This window comes from Pelobates fuscus, chromosome 6 (assembly GCF_036172605.1).
Source record: "Pelobates fuscus isolate aPelFus1 chromosome 6, aPelFus1.pri, whole genome shotgun sequence".
NCBI lineage: Eukaryota > Metazoa > Chordata > Amphibia > Anura > Pelobatidae > Pelobates > Pelobates fuscus.
Genome location: NC_086322.1, coordinates 170,446,363 through 170,471,357, shown reverse-complemented (window position 1 = coordinate 170,471,357; position 24,995 = coordinate 170,446,363). Strand labels below are relative to the sequence as shown.

The 24,995-nt window shown below is 41.6% G+C and overlaps 1 protein-coding gene across 2 annotated transcripts in view; it reads right to left on the bottom strand.

Annotated features, from left to right (window-relative positions):
* Window positions 1-244: 244 nt before the first annotated feature.
* The window catches only part of SMAD1 (SMAD family member 1), a 57,837-nt gene continuing 33,086 nt past the window's right edge, over window positions 245-24,995 (bottom strand). Inside the window, exons 3-7 of one of the 2 annotated variants that reach the window (XM_063458478.1) lie at window positions 19,491-19,745; window positions 13,826-13,939; window positions 4,056-4,277; window positions 2,622-2,878; window positions 245-1,649 (exon numbers count right to left, since the gene is read on the bottom strand). In XM_063458478.1, coding sequence (XP_063314548.1) covers window positions 1,506-1,649; window positions 2,622-2,878; window positions 4,056-4,277; window positions 13,826-13,939; window positions 19,491-19,745 — 992 coding nt within the window. In that variant the 3' untranslated portion in view covers window positions 245-1,505. Of the gene's footprint in view, window positions 1,650-2,621; window positions 2,879-4,055; window positions 4,278-13,825; window positions 13,943-19,490; window positions 19,746-24,995 lie in introns of both variants that reach the window. The other variant, XM_063458477.1, reaches the window with a different exon arrangement.

Genomic DNA, 24,995 nt, shown 5'->3' with positions numbered 1-24,995 from the left:
CACCATATCCAGTTTGACAAATTAAAAAAAAAGTCACAGATACATTGATGACTGGGTTCAGTGCTGGGCCAAGCAAACATCATAATCACACAAATGATTCCTCATTGGCAAAGTTATTTCCGTGCATTCACATCAAATAAAACTACTGAGGTAAATGGTCTGGTAGTGTTCATTTAAGAAATATTACACAGAAACAAACAACCACATCTTATTAGAGCGTTAATAATACACAATCTCAGATAGGTAAGCAATAATGACAGTTTATTTAAATTTCTAGTAGATATGATCCACTAGATTTGGAATAAAAAGTACTTTAGACAAGTACTACAGCTTAATTGTGAATATAAAAGACTAAGAGAAAACAAATAGTACAAAAAGTAACAATATAAAAAAAAAAAACTAAATAAAATAAGGTTTCAGGTGAGTAGAATTGGGAATTTGAAATATCAATCCAATTTTATAAGCCTGGCAGATTAAATCATGTTTGCTTGTACTACTGGAGGAGCAATTTGGTATCCTGTACCTGTATGTCCTTTAAAGTTGGTGTTTAAAGGCCTGAAGCATTGCATTATCTCTGGCAATAAAAGTACTGGATATATTTTGGAAAATCCACTCAATATTGCAAGCCCTCCAAAAGCAGGGAAGAGATCAACAGAGGAGCATACAATACAGTTCTCGTATGAAAATATGCAAGAATTGTACTGCAAAGAGGATTTTCATTTACCTCCTAGCCAACTGGATGGAAAATACATGGGGCATGAATGTATTATACAGCAGACACAAAGCAAACCTGATCCAGTTGACAGTTTGATCATACCTCCTGGCCTACAACCTCCAAGATCCATTCTAATTATTGTTTATGCTTCATAAAAAAGGGGAATACAGGATGGAGAAATATGTACAAAACATCTAGCAAGGAGCATAACCTAACATCCTGGTGGAGGCATGACCAATACACAAAAATAAGTGACAAGTTAGTCTTCCATGTACAACTATTAAAATTACTTTTTTGACTTTAGCTGAAACACCCCCACATTTTCACAAGGATATTTCTCAATTTAACCTCCAATACTGTCCCCTCAAAATATACTTGTTTGCAATAAAGCTGCTGCTGGTCTTTATTGAAAGCCTCTTCGTCTTTACTGCATTTCACTGACTGACAAAAGCTGCTGGAATCCAGCGTCACTTACGTTACAGAGCACTGTTCTAGATCACAGTGCTATATTGTGAACTACAGATTCTAAACCTCACATTTGCTGCTGACAAGAGGGTCACATTTAATTAGGGCAGCAACTGTGCAATGGACTTAGATGGTTTAACAATTCGTTCCCTCTCGTGTTAAGAGTTGGTCACAAACATCAAGTATAAGAGGCTCTCCACTGAAGAAAATATAAAAAAATAAAAATAAAGTTAAAGTCCCCTTTTGCCAGTACGTGTCTGACGCCTACATCCTTCAAGTACATGCACGGCTCCGTTGCATTAAAAGATAGAAATGTTCTACTCCATTAGGAAACCGAGGAGATAGGGTTGTGGGGTGAGCCCATCTGAGTAAGTACTTTATCCAACCACTGGAGTGGGCCATGAAGGTGAATTTCAATCCAGCAAGGAGTACTTGTAACATCCTGGCGATGGTACTCTGCACCCCAGCCCTGAGAAAAGTTGGAGGGGAGGGAAGAGAACAAAATAAGAAAAATTAAGTTACACCTTGATCATGTTTAACTCATTGTGAGCATTTGTTAGGTTTGATGTGAAAGGCAAAAACATCAACAGCTATAACTCTTGCATAAAAATCAAATTGGGTTTATTTAACACTAAATAAATGCAAAAAAAAAAAAATCCAAATTGTGAAATTTAGGCCAAAATAGAATAGAAATCTTTAACTTGGTTCTATTCACAGCATAGCTATTTTGAACAGCCGTGTAAGGAAAGCACCCACCTAATATACATAACTACATAACACGGTATAACATAACGGGTGCAGAGGATGTGGCTACGCCACCTGACACTTACATTTTTAAAGATTTTAAATCTTTGTTGTAAAATACGATTCCTCTACGGACAATCAAAAATAGCATCAATATTTAAGCAGAAACGGTCTTTCAAATAATTCTAAAACTGAAATAAAATATATACAAACATACATATAATGTATATATTATACAGACACACACACAGACACAGACACAGACACGCCCTATCAATTGGCCAAGCAATCAATTAAATGAACATAGGATCCCGTAGGGAGTTTTAGGCCCTATAATTATCGTCTACATAATTAGTAAACAACGCAAAATTTTTTTTTTTTTAAAGTGACAGTGCAATATTTAAAGGAATACATAAAAAGGGCATTTGCCATCTACCCAAATAATAGGGTATATATACACATATGGTTTACACTTATAATTAGCTTGAGAAATACAATTTCTTTGAAAACATTGCTGCTATTATCCGATATTATAAGAGTGCTGGACATTTGTGTTCTTTAGTAGCTTCACTATTTTGACCTAAGTTTTGCCATTTGGATTTCGATTCTTTACAAATCAGTGAAATTTGCTGTTGGGTAGCAGCGGACGGTTTTATTATAGCACATGCTGCTTCAGCCATGAAGCCATATTCCTTACCTTAACAAAGCTCATCCGAATAGTGCACATCTTTGTCAGTTCATAGACTGTCTCAAAACCATGGTTTACAGACTGGGCTAACAGCTGAGCAAACTCCTGGTTGTTGAAAATCTTCAAGCTGCAACCACTAGGTATTTTACAGACAGTTGTCGGGTGGAATCCATGGTGATAGTTACAATTCCGGCTTTGAACAAAAATGCTGCTATCGCTTAGACACTCAGCATATACTTCCCCTCCAACATAGTATAAGTGGACACCTGGGGGTAGAAGTGCTTTGCTTTAGTTGACAAGAATTTGAACAAAAATAAAAATTTACATTTTATCACTACTCGAATTAGGATGAATCACATGAAGCCATTAATTTTTTACAGACATAATCCAGTGAATTGATCTGAAAAAACATGGACAACCAAAAAAAAGCTACTTATAAATTCCACTTAAAGGAACACTATAGTCACCTAAATTACTTTAGCTAAATAAAGCAGTTTTAGTGTATAGATCATTCCCCTGCAATTTCACTGCTCAAATTACTGTCATTTAGGAGTTAAATCCCTTTGTTTCAGTTTATGCAGCCCTAGCCACACCTCCCCTGGCTATGATTGACAGAGCCTGCATGAAAGAAAAAAAAAAAAAATTGGTTTCACTTTCAAACAGATGTAATTTACCTTAAATAATTGTATCTCAATCTCTAAATTGAACTTTAATCACATACAGGAGGCTCTTGCAGGGTCTAGCAAGCTATTAACATAGCAGGGGATCAGAAAATCTTAATTAAACAGAACTTGCAATATAGAAAGCCTAAATAGGGCTCTCTTTACAGGAAGTTTTTATGGAAGGCCGTGCAGGTCACATGCAGGGAGGTGTGACTAGGGTTCATAAACAAAGGGATTTAACTCCTAAATGGCAGAGGATTGAGCAGTGAGGCTGCAGGGGCATGTTCTATACACCAAAACTGCTTCATTAAGCTAAAGTTGTTCAGGTGACTATAGTGTCCCTTTAACAGCAACTCGCTATTAAGGGTCAGTAAGAGACTATAAATCATTAAAATGTGCATAGTCTGACTTTTCGGTTTTAGGCAGTATTGACGAGGGTAAGCTTTGTATCACAATGGAGCACTGTAAGCAAGCTGCACCAATTTCAAGTGTAAGACCAAACGCTTCCCTGCTACACTTTTAGGGGTAGATCTTGTGATACCTGGCCCATGCAGTTATATAGCACACTCTTTGAGTACAGCTAGTGAAAGCCTAATTTGCCTTACTGCCGTGCTGGCCATGTGTTCACAAGGATAGCCAGCCAGTAGGGCAAAATGGAAAAAAAATGCAACGTATTTAGGAACACATTGGAAATAACAAAAAAAGTAGATATTGGGTTGGCAGGGGCGAGTGGAGATATATATATATATTTATTCTGGTTAGCACTTAGAGCAGTGATTACCTTTCCCAATATGCCGCCGGGTGTTTTCAATAGTGGAGTTGCGGTTGACGTTGGACAGCAGCCCAAGGCAAAATCTGTTCCGGTTATTTGAAGGATCTGTAAAGCCATCCACCAGCACACTTGTGGAGGAGGCATGGAACGCTTCTCCTACGCGGTTGTTGAGCTCATAGTAGACAATAGAGCACCAGTGTTTTGGCTCTTCATATGCAACAGCTTGAACATCTGCAAGATAGATATTTTTTTTTTATCATATGGTATGAGAATTAATCACCACACTTGCTATCTGTGCACACATTCTGATACAGCAGCAAAAACGCAAACACATAAGCAGTGGAATTCTTAACCACAGGAGTCATCACATCTGCTGTCCATTTCAAAAGAAAGCAACAACCCACACTTCCAAACACCTGTACATATATTAGGAGATTTTCTGCAGGGCATTAAAGAGATTCAATGCTGTATATATAACATCACACTGAAGACGTTGTTGGAGTGGATAAAAAAAAATATAATAATAATATTCCCTGACCGTAATATTTTAAACATGGCTGCTGCATGTTATTTTCCCCAATCATATTGTACAAAATACGTACTCTAGATTTTTAGATCTAAATTCAAACATAAGTAACAATAACAATTTGCTTAATACATTCTACAATGCTGTATTTTGTTGTACATATACTTGTTTTTGGTTTCCATAGCTATGACATTTGATCTCAATGTGGTGTATAATTTGATTGTTGACTACATAAGTCAGAAACATACAAGGAAAAATAAATAAGTACAATATTGCTGAATTAAACTGGATAGAAGACTATGTACCACAAAATATGAAATATAAATAGATATTCTGGCACATCAGCAAACACACTGTGAAAGAATATCATTGAAATATGGACAAAAAGTGATATGCCAATTTATAAGTGTAAAATCCTCATTAGCAATAAGGGAAGCAAAACGTTGAGCCGTGGGTGTTCCTGTATTATGTTAAAAAAATGGATAGATAAATGCCTATTAAAGATATAGTGCCAGGGAAAAGCTGGCAACATAAGCAATCAAGCACCCTTTAGTGGTGGTGGTGCATATATTCCCAATGCTTTATAGTGTTCTAGTACCTATTTAAATACACCCCCCCCCCCCCAGCCAAGCTAATGCTTCCCTATACGGAAGCGTAAAACTTGTAGATTCTGAACATCAGTCTTGCAATTTGTGCAAGACCAAAACCAGGAAGTCCCTCAGTGCAGTGGTTCAAAACCCAGTGCTCATATACCTCCTAACAGTCCAGGATTTAGGGATCACCCAGTTGTGTATGTAAGGTATTTTTAGAAGAAAAAAAAATAATAATCCACTTTAAACACAACAGGGTAATTCCTAAATCCTGGACTGGTAGGGGGTACTTGAAGACTGGGTTGGGAACCCCTGGTATAGTGTGTCAGAGACAATAGAAGTGGCTTTAGGCAGCAGTGTAAACATTGCACTACTAAGGCTGCAGGGACTTTCTCTATGAATCAGAACCACAACATTAAGCTGTAGTGGTTCTGGTGCCTATGTCTGTTAAAGAGCCACTAAAAGCACCCAGACCACTTAATCTCACTGAAGTGGTCTTAGCGCAGTGGTCCAGTCATTGTAACCCTCAAATGCAAAACCTTGAAGTTTTGTATAAACTGCAATGTTAAAACAGCAAGGTTAAATACACCTCTAGTGGCTACCTTCCTGACAGCAACTAAAGGAATTTCCAGGGCATATTTTCAGTTTGTTCTGGAGGAGGAATCAAATGCCACCGATAGCAGAATCTGCACGAATGAGGGTGGTATTTGCCTGCGCATGGCTAGTTCTAAGCAATTACAAGTGATATCAGCTTGAATGCAGACATTATGGGAGGCCAAGCTGGAGCGGAGAAGTCGCAGCACGGGACAGTAGGTGGGTCATCTTTAATTCTGTGAGCAATAAGGGTGGACAATGATCCCTTCGCTATAAAAAGGAGCCTAAAGTCTAAAAATAATGGTTATTTTTTGGAAATATAGGTTCCCTCTAAGAAAATCAGCAAGTTTGAATTCTCCAGAACATCTTAAATTATGGAGAATGGGCAACATAAAAGATCATCACAGACAGCTGGGAACATTACAGCCGCTTCAAAGGCAGACAAATTATTCATTTCTAGTTCTGGAGAACTCCTTGCCCAGCATAATTAAAATGTGCTTTCTTCTATAAGAAAGGGTTACTTAACTTTCACACATCAAGATACCACTAACTATCAAGGCTAAGCCTCTCAAACTTCGAAAGAAACCCTGCCAGCTGGCAATTCTTATGGAGTGAATCATCCCTCTCTCACAGATTTTTTCACACAACTTCCTTACGTTTGCTATAAGTCATGCAGAGCAGGTGCTATTTATCTATGTTCCCAGCAAAGGCTAACAATGGAAATCACCCAACTTTACCGACAGGATGCAGCTTGTTAAATTAAATCTCTCAGGACTAACAAATCTCCTACAGAATAGGCTGTTGAAACCTTGGAACGATATTTAGGATAATTCTGATGCACAGGGACATTTCTCAAAATGTAAGCAATGCATTAGCACAATTATAGGATTGCATAAATTGTGATTGGTCAAACAGTACAGAGAAAGCTGTGTTGTGGCAACAAAAGAAAACCCTTTAAAGTAAGGGGTCAGCAAAATTTTTCCACATGAGGGACAGATACCATGTCTTCATGGATAGAGTTCCAAATAAATCTTTAAAGCAAAGAGAGAAAAAAAAACACAGGAAAACAGAAAATGGGTGTTTAATTTTTTATCACCATTTTAATAGGTGTCCTCCCTAATTTAGTTTCCTTATTTAGTATTACCATACAGGGACAATGGATTAGTGAGCCATCTACTAAACAACTGTAAGATCAAAACTGCAAAAAACAAACTTTTCTTTTCCCCATACACCTTCCATTTCTCATCCAGGTCATGCCTGTTCTCATCCATGCCAGCTTCCTTCATTCATATTGACGCTCTCCATGTACTTAGTCTCTCTCTTCTCTAGTAGCATTCATCTGTTTGTGGTGGTGTTTCATTTCCTTCAACAGTGATGGCTCTATTTTATCATCTACTGCCTGTTGAGTGTCAATGCCACAGTCCTGGATGAACTACAGATAATCCACAAGTACATCAGAAAAATGGCACCCAAAGATGAACTGAAAAGCCTTCGACAACGAAAAAATGTAGGACAGGGGGAAGATGCATGAGATGTGCCACCAGCAGATAGTGGATGTGGCTCACATTATGAAATTAGGTCTGATGGGAGATACCACACAGGGTAGTTAAAAATAGCATGGCTAAGATTCTGTGGGACTTCCAGATCCAGAGGACAAGCAAGTACTGGCCAACCAACCCAACATCTGTGGCCATACCTAGTTGCCATAACAGGAACAAGGAACATGAGAAGGTGGCTGAAAGCAGTGGCGTAGCGTGGGTTGTCAGCAACCGGGGCAAGGCAAGTAATTTGCGCCCCCTAACCCGTGGATTTTAGCATAGTGCGTGGAGAGAGTGCAGTTTGTGCGTGGGGGGGGTGCAGTGTGTGCGGGGGGGGGGGGGGGGGTGCCGTGTGCGTGGGGGGGTGCTGTTTCTGTGTGGAGGGGTGCTGTGGAGGGGTGCTGTTTATGTGTGCGTGGAGGGGTGCTGTGTGCGTGAAGGGGTGCTGTGTGCGTGAAGGGGTGCTGTGTGCGTGAAGGGGTGCTGTGTGCGTGAAGGGGTGCTGTGTGCGTGAAGGGGTGCTGTGTGCGTGAAGGGGTTCTGTGTGCGTGAAGGGGTTCTGTGTGCGTGAAGGGGTTCTGTGTGCGTGAAGGGGTTCTGTGTGCGTGGGGGGATTCTGTGTGTGGGGGGGGGATTCTGTGTGTGGGGGGGGGGGATTCTGTGTGTGTGGGGGGGGGGGATTCTGTGTGTGTGGGGGGGGGGATTCTGTGTGTGGAGGGGGATTCTGTTGGTGAGGGGGAGGGGTTGGGTTAAAACACTGATATATTATTTAAAAAAAAAAAACAAAAAAAAAACTTTTCTATTACTCCCCTCCCCCCTTACCTTTGGTCAGGGCCCAGGGGAGAGGGGGAACAGCTTCAATTCAATCCCTGGTGGTCCAGTGGTGGCGCGTGCTGTTCAGCCTGCAGCTCCTCCCGCGAGAACAGCAGGCAGGTCGGAGCATTGCCATGGTAACGCACGGCAACGCTCCAACCAGCCTGCTCGCGGGAGGAGCATTCTCGGCTCGCTTACTGCTTCCTGTTACACCGGGTAGGGGATCAGAAGCTCCCCTACCCGGTCTGCCTGCTCGGCCACGCTACATTCTGTGACCGGCAGGAGGGGAGCGCTTCCCCTCCTGCCGGTCACCCTGTAATTGCTGCCGGGGCTGGTGCACACTAGGGGGCCGCGCACCGGCCCCCTAGTGTGCCGGCCCACCGGGAAATTTCCTGGTGTCCCGGTGGGCCTGTCCTTGCCCCCCCAGATATTGCGCCCGGTGCGGCCGGACCCCCCTGCACCCCCCAGTTGTAAGAGGAGCATTCTGGGATATAATCCTCAAGATGGAAGTGTGGCTTCAGCAGATTGCAGGTGGGACATTGAGATTTCTGAGAGTTCTGTGCTGATCCTAGAACTGCAATCTCCTGGAAAGACTATGGCCTCTAGAAGAATGATGAATACACAAACAAAAAGGAGAGTGCTAGATATGCAAGTTTCCTGTGTGTGTGTGTGTGTATGTATGTATAAAAATCAAAACATTTTAATAAAAACAGCAGTATGTAGTGTGTATGAATAGATCACATCAATCTACAGCTATTAAAAAAAACCAAAAAAAAAACAGTAATATGTGGTGTGTAGGAATATCACAGAGTTCTTCAGCGATACAGTAATGTACAGTGTTGAAGTAAATCACAGAGCTCCATATCAAGACTCCGTAATGTACAATGTGCATGTATGAATGTGTCACAGATCTCTGTGATTGAGTGTGGCATGTGTACGTCTGGCGGAATGGGTGGGCTTGGCAGAATGTGAGGCGAGTAGGGTGTGTGTGTATAATATATATATATATATATATACACACATACACACACACACACACACGTCTGAATGTGCTGCAAGTGTTGATGGACGAGAGCGATTGTGTGTATGGATTGGCTAAAATGTTATTGTGTGGTGGTTGCTGCATGCGATGCGTGTGGGTTGGGCAAGTGTGATTGAGGGTGAATGTTAATACCGTTATGCACTTACTATAATTTTTGAATGTATGACTTTCTGCAACGGATCAAACATTAGTTTTCATAACACATATACCTCAAAGAGTCATACAAGCACATACACAGCAGTCAGCTGACTGTCTAACCAATCAGTAATGCCCCTACCCAATGTAGCCCGACATTTCTGTTATCTAAGATTTTAAATAGTGGAAGGACCGGGATGTCAAATACATGGTTCAGATGTTAAAGTACATAAAGTTCCATCTCTATAAGAAAAATATATATATATATATGTTTTGTTTTTTTAAAGTACTACTAAAATGTCATTAACAGAAACACCATTTAATCATCAATGTTTAATTTCTTCTTTTCTCTGTAGGCTTTCCTTATGTGGACTGCGAGGTGCAAAGGACAGATAACAGGATTTTCTTTGGACTATCTTTATGTATCATAAAGCAATTGCTATATGCCCATTCTACACACTAGAGATAACATGCTTGTCAGAAATCAAATTACATTTTTGCAAATCAAAGACAAAATATTCTTATGCGAATACTCAGAGACCGTACTTACAAATCAATATCTCCAAAACATTGAAACCTTGCCACTGTTTTTAAAATTATTTTGTCTCATAAAAGTGCACATTTCTCTGTTTTCTATGACAAAATCTGCACTTCTGTAAATCAAAAGGTTTTCTCCCATCTTCTATAAACACCTCAAAGCTGATGGAAGTGGCAAACACTGCTTCCTCCTCAGGTCTCTTCCCAGCATAGACGTTGTACACGCACATGCCTGAAAATCAGCGGCTTCTCAAAGAGGGAAAAGAGGGAGGGCTTGCAAAGCTTTTGCAAGTTCTTTTTAGATATACTTATGTGCATATTGGCACTGGGGGTATTTCAAAAAGGGATTTTGTATTTATAAATTTGCATTAGAGACGTTGGCGTTGTGGCAGGCATTTACGATCAAATAACTAAACACATTTTTTTGCCCGAGTCAGGTATTTTTTTTCCTACCAACAAATGAAAATCTGGCCTTGGCGAGAAGGAATTTACCCCCTGGTGAACAGACAGATACACCCGCAAAACAAAAACAAAAGAATAGAAAACATTATTTACCATTTTGGTTGCAAAACATAACAATGAAGGAGGGGAGAGCAAACATTTAATGACAGACTATTTGGCAGTTAAACTTGTTGGTGTGACTACAGTACTCTACTGTGCAATTATCACATGATACTAAACACATGATCAGTTAAGAAATGCGGTGTACAATTTCTTGCAGCCACTAAGAAAAGGAAGTAGGAAAATACTTTTATACGAATAGAAAGTGTTCCCACGGGAAGAGCAGACAGATATGTTCTGAAAACAGAAAATCAAAACCTGAATTTGAAGAGGTTTCCATATAGTTTAAAATAAAAATTGATACTCCATTTCGGTTAAATGCATTTTTTGCAGTACGAAATCTAGTCCATTAATCACTCACCCTCATTTATAGTTACTAGCCTGTTGAACATATTTCTGTCAGAAGTTACTAGTGCCTGATATAATGCCTGTAAATTTGCAAAGCAAAGTCCGCTCATCCCTGCTTTCAAACAGCACAGGATGTTTCAACGGGTCATTTCATTTCGGTCTGGAAGGAGGGATGAGTGAAAGGACTACCATGTCACACTTCAGCATTACATTAGCATTTCATATTGATACAGATTGCTATATCAATTTTTAAGCACGTTTATTTTAAAAATATAGGATTTATAGTTACTATATGTGGGTATTACGCTCTAATACAGTCATTTATACATTCAGTTGCTATTTTAGCAAGCTGTACTGCCAGTAATGCCTTCAGGGTCTTTGGAAATGCCTGTAAGCAAGGTATTTTACCATGTTTATTATGCATCTATTTTGTCACATCAGGGGTGTGGAAAATGTAAATTTACGAAGGCAGTAGACTTGTCCATTGTGACAACCTGCTTGTCCTGACACAAAATATTTACAAATATTGGGCCCCGTGCCGAGAGCCCTGGACATTATAAGGCTTTGGCTAAACTGAACTTTTACAAATTAACTCTTATTGGAAGAATGGAGGTAAAAAAATAAAAGCAGATCTGGTCACACAATGTCACTATTTTTGCCTCCGTTTTGCAATTTAGATTTATTTTGGGTAAATTCTCAGTTTTGTGATATACTCTGATCTTCTTACCCTCTGCCCTCCCATAGCCTCTCCCTTTGTCAGAGTGTGCGCAGGCTGCATGCAGTGTGGGGGCAGCTAAGCAAAACCTGGTAATGTACTGGCAGTATACCAGGATGTACACAGCAGTGGAAATTGTGTGAACTTTGATCTCATGACTTTCCTCTGTGCTCAAGACTTATGGGCTGTATATGTGAGCTTAGCGGTCTGCATCATGCACATCCCACAATTAAAACCCATCCCTAACTTGTTGCTGACGCAGTCCCGGCATTCAGTGGGTCAGAATGCACGCTGTGGTAATCTTGGCGCTCACTCAGTAGAGTGTGTCAGACTGTGAGAAGGTGATTAATGAGGTCTGCACACAGCAGAGGAGCAGACTTCACTTCTCCAGCACCAATCCCTCCAAGGCAGCCTTGCGGCTTGCCCAGAACACCGTGCACAGGGCAATATAAATTACACCTCTACTGTAAGATATATAGATGGATATATATATATATATACACACATACATACATACATACATATACACATACATATATATTTATTTAATTTTTTTGCTTTATGAAAATTTCAGACCCTGGGTTTTTAAAAAAGTTTATTTTTTCATGAATTTGAGTCTGTAGAAGCAGCTTTTCAATATGAAACTCTGGACATACCAAGAGATTTTAACTCCATCTCCTGCATCGTCATTAGTACATAGTTAGCCAGCCTGTAACAAGAATTCCAGGCTGGCCATTGTCAATTCTATGCATAGTCTTTCCACAGAGGTCATTCAAAGCAGACTATCTAAGCTGATGAGTGAATGGCATAAGCCAGTTTAGCATCAGAGAAGGAAATTTCACCAGTGGGGGGAGGGCGGACACAAGTGAGAACGTAAACCACAGCAGTTCAATTTTTTTATTTTATTTTTTAGATATTTTGCTTAACATATTCAGCTAACAAACATTTATATTTAAAAATTAATCAAATAAATACATAATTGCGCTGTTGTGATTGGTTTATATTCTAGCTTGCATCAAACAAATGTAAAACTAATGTTGTTTTAATCAAAAACACGTGGTAGTGGAGAGCTTAAAGCAACTAATAAAAAGTCCCCAAGGAAGGAAAAGGAAACAATTTCAACCAAAATGGCAATTGACTGATACAAAACAACTTGCATTTGGCTGCAGAAAAGCCTATCTTGCATAACAGAGTTAATCCTCAGTCACTTCCAAACAAAATTTGTCAGCAGAAAATTATTAAAGCACAAAACTTCAAGCAAAAAATGCAAACCATTTCCTTTAGTTATTTAAGGCAAGAACCTGCATTTCAGAGGATCCTCTTGGGTTTAGGAGAAAAATTGGTCAGCAATGTCATGAGTCTTTACTGAATTTTGTTAAAAGACACTTGACAGACTGCTGGTGCGCTGTAACTTGGGTACCGAGGGCAGGGCCGGCCTTCGGTGCCCTGTGCGAAAAGTCTTCACGGCGCTCCTGTATACCGTCACACACGCTCAGTCACAGACCGCCACAAGCAGACTGTCATACACACAGTTACAGACATGCAGACACTCATGCACGCTTATAGGCACACACACAGTTAAAGGAAGATAGTTACACATACAGGCACACACAACGGCACAGCTACAGCGACACACACAATTGGAGTGACAGACAGGCTGGCAAACAGTCACACAGACACACCTCTTTCCAGTGGATGCAGTTGGTTGTTGGGGAAGCAGGGACTCCTTCCTGCTTACCTCTTCCAGTGCAGCAGTTACCAGGGGCCTCGGGAAGGTATTAGCCCCGCCTCTGCCTCATAAGCCCCACCCCCACAATTTAAAATTGTATTTATTTATATTTTTATTGACCTGGGTGGAGAATAATGAAATCCTCCACCCGGGTACCTGTTTTAGCTCCCCTGAACTCGCACACCCCTAAGGTCGTCCCTGTTTGAGTGGGCTCTCGTGGGTGGGGGCTCGGACTTTCCCCTTTGTGACTCAGGGAGTGGAGTCAGTTATTGTTGACGGTGTGTTAATCCTTTAGCCCAAGGTATAGTTTTTTGCTGTGTATGCAAGGTAGGTATGCTGGGATTGTGTGTCCTATTGGTTATCAATATGCTTCATGTGATTGGGGGGGGAGGGGGAAGGAGAGAAGAAAGAAGAGGTGTAAACTGACAATCTTTGTGAACGGGCTGACATCTGTGGTTTGGTGGTGGGAAGAAGCTGTTCTGACGGGTGTGCTCAGTTGCGGCACAGGGGACCCGTCACAACACTAATGGATTGTAGCAAGAGAAGGTGTTCAGCATTTCAGCCATATTACACATTTCCAAAATAACAGACCAAAAAGTAATTGCAAGGAAGAGATGGGAGAAAAATAAACAAAAAAACAAAAACACTTACCTGCTCTATTTATTTCTTGAGGGATGGCATTCACCAACATATTAGTGTCCATTGGCTGGGAGTTATCCTGGGTCATCTGATCTTCAGGCGGCATGTAAGCTGGTGGAGGGGTGTCTGCTACACAATAAGAATGGATATGGTTAGAAAATGTCTTACCAAATTCACAGTAAGAACAAAGCATAGAACCCAACAAAAGCACTGCCATTCTAATAATGAATTGGTCACTATTATGACAAAATCAGTCCTAAAAAAAAAAATCTAGTGTTTACAATAATCACTTTTCATGGATCAGGCATTTTAAGCCAGGTCCTGCCCTCTTGTTCTTCTGTCATACGAGTGAGCTTAAACACATGGTAAATATGCACACCCCTTTTCTCACAGGCCCTAATGATACATTAAAATAAGCGAATTACATTAAATAAATAAAAAATAATACAGGATTGTTGATAGAGATTTTAATCTCTATATCCAATTATAAACATAAATTTAAAAACAAAATTGTAGAAATAGTTTCCCACTGTATTTGGGAAGTGTAAACTGTAATCTGTTGATAAAATGGGGGTAAGAAAACTGGGAAAACATGAATAGCAGTGTATATAGGTGAAGGTTCACAGGGTGATAAAAGAATTACACATAATAAACATTTAACCAAAAAATGTTTTTTTCCATTTAAACCAAAACTTGAGTTATTGGGCTAATGCTAGAGTAGGATCTCTGGAACATTTGCTCATATAAAATTGGATAAGCACTTGTTTCTATATAATTTAGATAGCTCAGTGTTTTTCCATAAGTTAACCATCGTCCCCATCATGGAATACCATTTCTTTTTTTTTTTTATTCTTTATTTTTTTTGTAAATCTTTCTTTTATTATGGCACATGCGTTATGGGGTACAGAAGAGAAAGAGGAGGCATTGTGGGGTAACATAAGGTAATTGCAACAGTAAGACATGTAGTGCACTCCAAAGAAAGATTGCCATATTTTTTTTTTTTTAAATCGTGGTAAAATAGTTACGTGAATACAAGCTTGGTTAGTAAAGTACGAACATTGACAGCACAATTTTAAAAGGAATCAGGCTAAATAGAAATGTTCCCAACATTAGTTTCAATCAGGCTTATAATTACGTAAAAGGTAGAGTAGACATTGTAGTTAGAGTCAGGAGCTTATAAGGTTTAACAGCTTTAAACAGAGATTCAATGTAGGCACATACACATTTTCAAAGCTTTGAAGGTTTTTCAAGGTTTGTAGGTTATATCACTTAAATAAGCAAAAACATGAATATAGATTAATCTATGCTTGACATCCTTCAGGCTTAGTCTAAGCAGGCTATACATACTCTTAGAGGCTACTGTAGTCTGGGGCTGTAGTTTGTTAGTATTATTACAGCAGTATTACATGCATTGCTAAAGCGTTATTATTACTTGGTAAAACAGCTCCCAAGTATATCACGTCAGGCGTAGTCGGTACAACAGAGTATGAGTTAGACATTATGGATTTTAAAGGAAAACATAAGTAAGGAAAACAAACATAAAAGAGGATACCACTGGTGATAAGGAACAGGAGAGCATATAGAGCCCTAGTCCATGTGGCTGACGGGCTGCAGAGTCATTTCAGCCGATACCCGACAGGTAATGTCCCGCTAGCCAGGGAGAGTGACTTGCGCTACCAGGCTTCAGTGTGGGTTGTAGGGCAAGACCATTCACCGGGGTCAGTGTCGCCTCCGTTACCTCAGTTGTGGTAGCTGGCTTACTCGTCGACGGTGGCCGCTCGTTTGGCGTCCGCAGCTGGTGTGAAGCATGTCGCTTTGCGTGCCGCCATGTTGGGGCCTTCTTCATTGTCACAGGCTGCTGTTGCGAATTTGTAAGCCGCCCGGGAGCGAGGCGTTTTGTCAGCTGTTTTGGAGCCTTTCGTTGCGGCTTTTGTGGCTTTGGGCTGAGTTGTCTGTTGGCTTTCTGCCCAGTTGGGCTGCGTGCGTGCGGTTTGGATGCTGGGTGGGCTGTTGTGCCCGACGTGGCTTCATGCACCTCTTCTCCCGCTCGCCTTCGTTCGCTTCTCCGTCCCTCAGCCACTTCTGCTGCGCGTGTGTCTAATTGCACCCAGAATCGGGCGAAGATCTCATCGATGTGTAGTAGCATGCGATCAAGCACGGCGCACCCGTCTGGCGTGGCCTGCCTTGTGTCGCGTGTAGAGGGTATGCTCGCCATTTTGAGGAGGGTTGCTTTGTGTCAGTTTCTCGCTGTCTCCGTTATCCGCTTTCCACCAGGTAAGTGCCTGTGCTCAATGCGGACCAGGATGACCCCCGCCGGTCCAGGGGGGGGGGGAAAGGGTTCTCAGGGTGCCCACTTGCTGCTTGAGGTCCCGGAGAGCGGCCGCCTCTCCTGGACTCAGCCCTTTGTAGGCCGCAGACTTCGTTTGGCCGATCCACTATCGGAGAAGTTCGGGAGGGGTACCGTCTGGTGCAGCAGCCTCTCCCGGTTTTCGATTAGTAGAAGCTGCGGTCTGATTATGTCTATTTCTGGGTGAAGCACCCCAATTTTCGTCCCCAGACGTGGGAGCTCGTGCTGAACACGTCTGGGCTGCTTGGCTGCCAGGCTCCGCCCCCATCTTATTCTTTATTTTTGACGTGCGGGTGATTACAAAGCATAGACAGACGCCACAACAGCGTGCTCTTATATTTAGACATAGGCTAAACAGTGGCATGAAGGGTTTGCACATTTTTGTTTTAAAAGAAACAGTAACAGTAAGCTAGGCACACGTGTCTAATCAATTATAAACTATTTACAGTAACTGCAATGGGTTATCGACAGTGTAGTAAAGTCAGCTTTGTCTAAACAGTTATGCATTGACTACATTGGGTTGTCTACAACATAGAAAACTGGGCAGTTATGTCTAAACGATTTTATACTATTTGTATAAACTACATTGAGTTATCAACAGGCTGTAGCTGGCACAATTTTTTATTTTTAACATGCTTAAGTAGTACAACTTTGGAGCTACGATTTTAAATGTTAATATAGCCTGCAAACAGGATTAGGTTATGCATGGAATACCATTTCTAAAATTAGACAACACAAGGAATTCTAAATGGGGTATATGCCCAAGCTTTTTTAGTAGCCACAAAACAAAACACTTTCCAGGATGACATTGTCACTATACATTTTACTGCTCTACATACACTCACTTGTGTTCAACAATGTCTTAAAAGTACAACAGTACCCCTGATGTACAGGTTTTATGGGGGTTTCCTCATTAACAACTCAAATCGGTTCTGTACAGAGTCTCAGTCACTATAGTGGGCACGTCCAGCCGGATGTATGTATGTATGTATGTATGCACGTTTGCTTCAGAGGATCAATCAAATCTGTAAATTGACATTCAAAAGTTTTCAGACCTACATATCTAGTGTAGGTACAAATTGTATGCCATGATGGGGTTAATTCTCTCTCCCCCCCCCCCCCCCCTTCCAGACTCCTGATTTTGTGGATACCAGGGAAGCAGTGTTAGCGCATCATTAGGCATGCTTGCGCTATGTTCAGGACACTGAAAACAGTGCTCCCTTCAGGGTCTGCACACAATAGGCTGACCTGATTGATTAGCAGGGTTGACTCACCCCCTTTGTCATGTTACCAGTTACTTGATTGTGTCTATAACCCTGGCACTGGCTTCCTACTCCTGTGGACACTAGATTTGGGAGGTGGTGTTATGTTCCTGCCTTCTATTATGCCAAGTCCCAAGGAATAGCCATCCTATTTATTATTTATACCATTTTCAAATGTAAGGAGGGGCTAGTTTAATCCGTTGAAGGACTCCTATAGAGGTGCAACATCTAAACACGAAAATTGTTAACAAATCTCATTGATGAGACGGTCTGAAGAGGATGCATGTCTGCCTTACTACCATGTCACGCAGACAGACATACAGCAACAACACTGCGGAGGAGGTAGCTGCAAAGTTTGAAATGCGGCCTGAGAAAATCATTGCCATTGTGCAGGATGATGGTGCCAGGTGTGGCTGCTGCAAGCTTACTAGAGAAGCAGCACAGGTGGACCAATATCCGCAGCATTGGGCTCACCTTGCAGCTGGTGATTACGGCTGCATTAAAGAATACAGGTAGGTAGATATATATATATATATATATAAAAAAAAACAACAACACTGTTGGAACAGTACCTAACTGAACAAAGGTGGCCTGTAACGCAATGCTGTCTGATCAAACCATGATTCAAATGGCCTAAAACGAGACCAGTGGAGTATACTTGATCAGCTTTGCACAGCTCTTAAAGGGACACTGTAGGCACCCAGACCACTTCAGCTCATTGAAGTGGTCTGGGTGCTGTGTCCCTTTTGCACCTAGTGCTGCAATGTTAAACATTGCACTTCCAGAGAACTGCAATGTTTACATTGCAGCTCTAAGTCTGCCCTATGTGGCTGTCTACCAGACAGCCATTGGGGGCACTTCCGGAATCGTAACGGATTTTTGGTCCGTTATCGGACGCTGGACGTCCTCACGCTCTGACCCAATGCTTTCCTATGAGGAGGTATAATGCGCGCTCGCAGCATTTGCATTAGACTCCGCTCTTCAAAGGACGGAGAAGGGGGCAGAGCTTCAACCCAGCACCAAGGATGGGTATCATAGATGGGGCAATAAATCCAGTAAAATACTCAGGCCAACAAAGACCAGTAACAAATGCTCTGTAACTAGCCTAACATTAAACAATGGTTTCAGGACCACTGACAGCCATTAGCCATGACGTCTTTCTCCAGTAGTATTCAAATTTGTACTACCTTTCAAATATATTATGCTTCAGACAGACATACACCTGCTCTGAAGGATGAAGTCAATCTGGATCATGCTACCACTGAAAGATATGTTCAAGTTCCCAGACCAGAAACACTTTACCTAAATTACACACTTCGAAAAGGTCATATAGTAGGTACCTTGATCTCGCTCATAAGTGTTTACATTGATAACATCCCATTTCAGCATTTGACCTTCGCCAGAATTCATGGGTAAATCAGGTCTGCCAGTTAATGCCCTTACTATTCAATGTACCTTTAGATAATCTGTGAAAAGGGTTTTTAATGGCGTGAACGTGCATCTATATATCTTAGTAAAGCAATCATTCTGCCAAGTTACAGATTCTTACCACATACCCTCTTAACATTAGATATGATGCAGTGCCAGGTTTCTATTCAACCATAGCACATCTTAAGCATTATACCAAGGTCCTTCCAGCCATATGGACTCAACCCTTCCTTATAGTCTCAATTCTGAACAATCCTTCCTCAAACACCTGAGAGTTCTTATACACGAGAAGGTATACAGAAAGACTTAATTATTTTATTCTGTTCAGATCTGGTCTGCCCATAGATAGAATTGATGTGATCATGGCATAATATGCACAATTGGTTGCTACACGTGACATGGAATACATTTACAAACTACACTAAGCATTTCTGATTCATGGTCTAACAGTTAAAGGAACACACTGCAAGGATGCAAATCTGGGGTTCCAGATGCTGCTCGCCATCTCCACAACCATATCTGGAGAGAGCTAGGAGATCCTTACCAGGAACTATTAGCTCTCCTTAGCTAAGCCCTGCAATGTGACATGTATAAACTGATGTAGAAGGTAATTCGTATAGCAACAATTCTATGTTTTTACCTGGGATCTGGAAAGGACTTCCTGGATCAGAGCTGGCTGGTGAGTGAGGATAAGTACTGCTACTGCCAGGTGAATTTGGGTAGCTGCTATTCGGAGAATGAGGAAACTGGTGGTTGTTTTGCTGCTGGAAAGAGTCTGGAAAAGTGGCGTTGTGTGGCATGTGAGGCTCACTAGGCTCCATGGTGCGGAACTGGGCCAGGAGACTGTGCTGTGGGTTGTATTCACTGTGCCTTGGAACCAGGACCGGTGGAAGAACTGAAAGAAAATAATATTCTATGAAAAACAATTTAACAAGTGTTTACGAACTCCTGAGAAGGTGAAAAGGGACAGGCAGCACCTTAAATTCTTGCGTAATAATAAACACAAAATTAAACCGCATTTAATTGCACTTCAAAATTAATGAGAGTATTTCAGATTCTACTTTGTCTCAGTATTTTTCTCTGTCTCTGGAGGATCCCGTGATCTTGTGGGATCCTCTATAGATTTCAATGTTGTGCTCTCACGCATGGGAAAGAATACAGCTGTGACGTTGGCTCCTAGCATCTGAAGCACCAGGAGCTGATGTGGACCAGACAGAAGACAGTGGCCCCCATGAGGGACAAAATAAGGTAAGTAAAACCTACCTTTCTCCACCCCAACATTGCGACTTTAAAAGTTACACAGAAGTAGCTCCTGCACAAGGTTAAAACAGCAGGAGATAAGATATTTTAAATGCACTACATAAAAGGAAGTTTGAAAATTAGATCTCTCTTTACAGAATGCATGTCGAAGCTTTGCAAGTCACATCTAGTGAAGCAATTTATCTCCTAAACTGCAGAGAATTGAGCATTGTGACTGCTGAGACGTGATCGATACACTAAAGCAACATCATTAAAATGAATTCATTGGCATCCATTCCACTTCATCTCAATGAAGTGGTCTAGGTGCCATGTCCCTATTTTAACACTGCAACTTGGAAAAAAACCTGCAAACATTACTGTTCCTGCAAAATGGCAAACAAGCACCTACTTGCTGTCAGGAAGACAGACACTGGAGGTGCTTCTGCACCTATAGATTACTTAAAAACCTCTGTTATAGTTCAGGTTATTTTTACATAGCAACAACAAATTTCGTAGCTCTGTACTTTAATCATTTAGAGCATTTGATTGGTATGTTGGCTGTGCATGCACAACATCCTCCCAATGCTTTTATATGGTGAAGCATTGGATGGTTGAGATCATCAACATTGGTTCTCTCAAACAGGGGCAGCAGCAGCCACAAGAGAAGCAAGCAGTTCTGTACAGATCATGTCTGAAGTCTCACTGCTAAATTCTCTGCCATTTAGGAGTAAATCACTTTTGTTTCTGTTTATGCAGCCCTGACTACCCTGGCTAACCCTGATCTGAGTGACCATGTATATGTCACAGAACTGCAAGTATCTCACTATCCGAAAAAAGTATAAGAAAATTCCACAAAACTGCCTGAGGTGGTTGGGTCAGCCATTTATAGCTTCAGCAACAACTACTTTAGTCTGTAAATACACACTTTTTTCATGCTTACTGTTTACATTGGCACAAGCATATCCTGTCTGGACAGTACACAGATACAAACAACTATGTGGATGCCTTAAAGTTTCACTTGCCTACCAAGAACAAAGTCATTCTGCAGACTGGCAGATGTAAGGAAATAAAAATAAATAAAAACACTAAGTACTTGCATACAAGTGTTCTATAATGCCATCTAAATTGGTTAAAACCACTAAAGGAGAGGAAAAGAAAAAAAAGAAAAAAAAGTTTAGTTTAGAGATTGTGCCAAGTTCACTCACCCAGTTGAGACCACCCAAAAGAAAAAAAGAGGAGAAAAAAATAATAAAAAAAATAACCCAAAACCAATGGTTATTGGCAGAACTCATTAAGAAGCCGCTTCCATTCTGGAGCAGTTGTACTGGACTCAAAGAATGAAATCCTATTTAGGAACTTAGAATTAATAACTGCAAGTGATATGGTTGAGAGTTAAAAGTAAACCATCTCTTTGTAAGTGTAATTCACAAAATCAAGCAATGCCCAAGTACTTCAGCATAACATTTCTTGTGTCGGTTTTGCTATACTTTAACATTATGCAGGTATAGCCCCTAATAACTTTTTATTTTATTTTTTATATATTCATGCCTTGTAGCTTTTGCACCGAAATGTCATAAAAGGTTATTATAACAAAAATATATATCAAAAACAGAGTATATGCCCTTCATATGCAGTGTCATACAAACCCTCTATGGAAAAAACATGAAACTGGCCATGGCTGCTCCAGAGCTTTCAGTAATTAACCTTTAAGTATAATCAGGGTCATTCATTAAAGTGAGAATTGTCAGGAATTGAAGGTGGATTGAAAAATTAACTCCAAAATGGGACAAGTGCTCCAAGTCAGCCATGCTTTCAGTTTGGTTTTATTAGCCATAAAATTCACTTTGAATTCCCAATTCAATACACTTTACTGAAAAGTCAGTCAACATTTAAACTTGATGGGTATGCATCCCTGAAAATGGAGATACCCTGACAGTAGGTATACAAACATTGCTCCAGTGCTGGCCTGGCTCATTGTGATAGCCAGAATGAATAGCGTTTTTTCTTCAAGCCAATAACATGAGTGAATAAGTACCAAGGGGAAGGATTCAGGCAGGGTATAATAAACGCAACAGTTTCTTTGCTGCCTTATTATGGGCCTCTCAGCAATCACATTGTTGTAGGCAGATTTTATTGTGTGTTGGGCTTCCCTCAAATGTTTATATTATGTCTAGTTGCATAAATTGGAGAAAGTCCCAGAATGAGCAGAAAGTCCAACAGTTTCCAGCTATGCATATACCACACCTATATATCGTATTGCACAGATTTTGTTTTCTTCTTTTTAAAAGAGACATGACCATAAGTTGTATTTAAAAGTCTCAAACATGTCTATACTGCTATAGCTGGGATAAATGCAGCATTTAGATGTATTTTTCCTAAAGACGTTGAAACGGGGCTGAGAGCAGTTATTCCCAATATACCAATACTATGAAAATTAATGCAAGACAACATAAAATAGCCTAATGAATTACCGTATTTTTCGCTCCATAAGACGCATTTTTTTTCCCCTCAAAAGTGAGGGGAAATGTCTGTGCGTCTTATGGAGCGAATATGAAGCTTTACTTACCTGTCTTGCAGCGTTGGCCGGCAGCACAGGGCGCACCGCGGTAGTGGAACTTGAATTTCATATTCCGGTTTCCGGCGGGACTGAAAGGAAGTGTGCACAAGCTGAGTGCGCACTTCCTTTCAGTCCCGCCGGAAACCGGAACATGAAATTCAAGTTCCACTACCGCGGTGCGCCCTGTGCTGCCGGCCAACGCTGCAAAACAGGTAAGTAATTATGGGACAAGGGGAGGACAGTATGGGAGAGAAGAATATGGGGAGGGGGGGGGGAGAGAAGAATATGGGGAGGGGGGGGGAGAGAAGAATATGGGGAGGGGGGGGGAATGAAGTCTATGGGGAGGGGGGGGGAATGAAGTCTATGGGGAGGGGGGGGGAATGAAGTCTATGGGGAGGGGGGGGGAATGAAGTCTATGGGGAGGGGGGGGGAATGAAGTCTATGGGGAGGGGGGGGAATGAAGTCTATGGGGAGGGGGGGGGAATGAAGTCTATGGGGAGGGGGGGGGAATGAAGTCTATGGGGAGGGGGGGGGAATGAAGTCTATGGGGAGGGGGGGAATGAAGTCTATGGGGAGGGGGGGGATGAAGTCTATGGGGAGGGGGGGGGATGAAGTCTATGGGGAGGGGGGGGATGAAGTCTATGGGGAGGGGGGGATGAAGTCTATGGGGAGGGGGGGGATGAAGTCTATGGGGAGGGGGGGGATGAAGTCTATGGGGAGGGGGGGGGGATGAAGTCTATGGGGAGGGGGGGTTGAAGTCTATGGGGAGGTGGGGGGATGAAGTCTATGGGGAGGGGGGGGTGAAGTCTATGGGGAGGGGGGGTGAAGTCTATGGGGAGGGGGGGTGAAGTCTATGGGGAGGGGGGGTGAAGTCTATGGGGAGGGGGGGGGTGAAGTCTATGGGGAGGGGGTGGATGAAGTCTATGGGGAGGGGGTGGATGAAGTCTATGGGGAGGGGGTGGATGAAGTCTATGGGGAGGGGGTGGATGAAGTCTATGGGGAGGGGGTGGATGAAGTCTATGGGGAGGGGGTGGATGAAGACTATGGGGAGAGGGTGGATGAAGACTATGGGGAGAGGGTGGATGAAGACTATGGGGAGAGGGTGGATGAAGACTATGGGGAGGGGGTGGATGAAGACTATGGGGAGGGGGTGGGTGAAGTCTATGGGGAGGGGGTGGGTGAAGACTATGGGAGAGAGGAGAAGACTATGGGAGAGAGGAGAAGACTATGGGAGGGGGGGACACTATGGGACAGGGGAGAAAACAAATATTCTGTACAAACTGTCCCATAGTAAGAAACACTATGGGACAGTTTGTTCAGAATATTTTTTTCTGGGTTTCTTCCTCTAAAAACTAGGTGCGTCTTATGGTGAGGTGCGTCTTATGGAGCGAAAAATACGGTAAGTGTCCATGACAATTTGACTTTCATTTAACAGATCATACAATCCATATCTGGATTAATAAACATTTTAGAAATATTGAATATAAGACAATCATTAAGTAGATTTAACATTAAAATCATTATTTTGGCAAACAGACATTGTTAAAGCTTTGTCAAGTTTAAAGGAGCAATATAGGATTAGAAACATATTTATTCCTGATCCTATAGTGTTAAAAACACTATCTAGGTGGCTTAAAAGATACTTGAAAATGAAAGAAGGTAAATTAACTTTATTGAAGTTTACGGAAGGGGTGGGGGCAGACACCACACAGTAGGCAGGACACTATAGAGCTAGGAATACTTGTTTATATTATTAAAATTACATTGTTCCAATATATTAAGTTTAAAAACTTCTCAGCTAAAAAAGTTACATTAGTCAGTGGATTAAAGTGACATTTTATTTCCAGGATTATCTCCTACAGATTTTTTTTGTTACCTGTGTTCCTCCCCCCCATCCCATAGTGTTCCTCTCCCCCCCATCCCATAGTGTTCCTCTCCCCCCCATCCCATAATAACTTACCTGTTGAAGCGTGGGCTGGCTTCACAGCGCGCACCGCGTTACAGGAACGTAAATTTCAGGTTCCGGTTTCCGGCGGGACTGAAAGGAAGTGTGCACACTGAGTGCGCACTTCCTTTCAGTCCCGCCAGAAACCGGAACCTGAAATTGAAGTTCCAGTACCGCGGTGCGCGCTGAACACCGGCCCACGCTTCAAAAGTGAGGGGAAATGTCTGTGCGTCTTATGGAGCGAATGTTAAGGTTTATTTACCTTAACATTCGCTCCATAAGACGCACAGACATTTCCCCTCACTTTTGAGGGGGGAAAAAGTGCATCTTATGGAGCGAAAAATATGTATATCGGCGTATAACACGCACACATCATTTGCCCCCTATTTTCAGGGAGAAAAAGT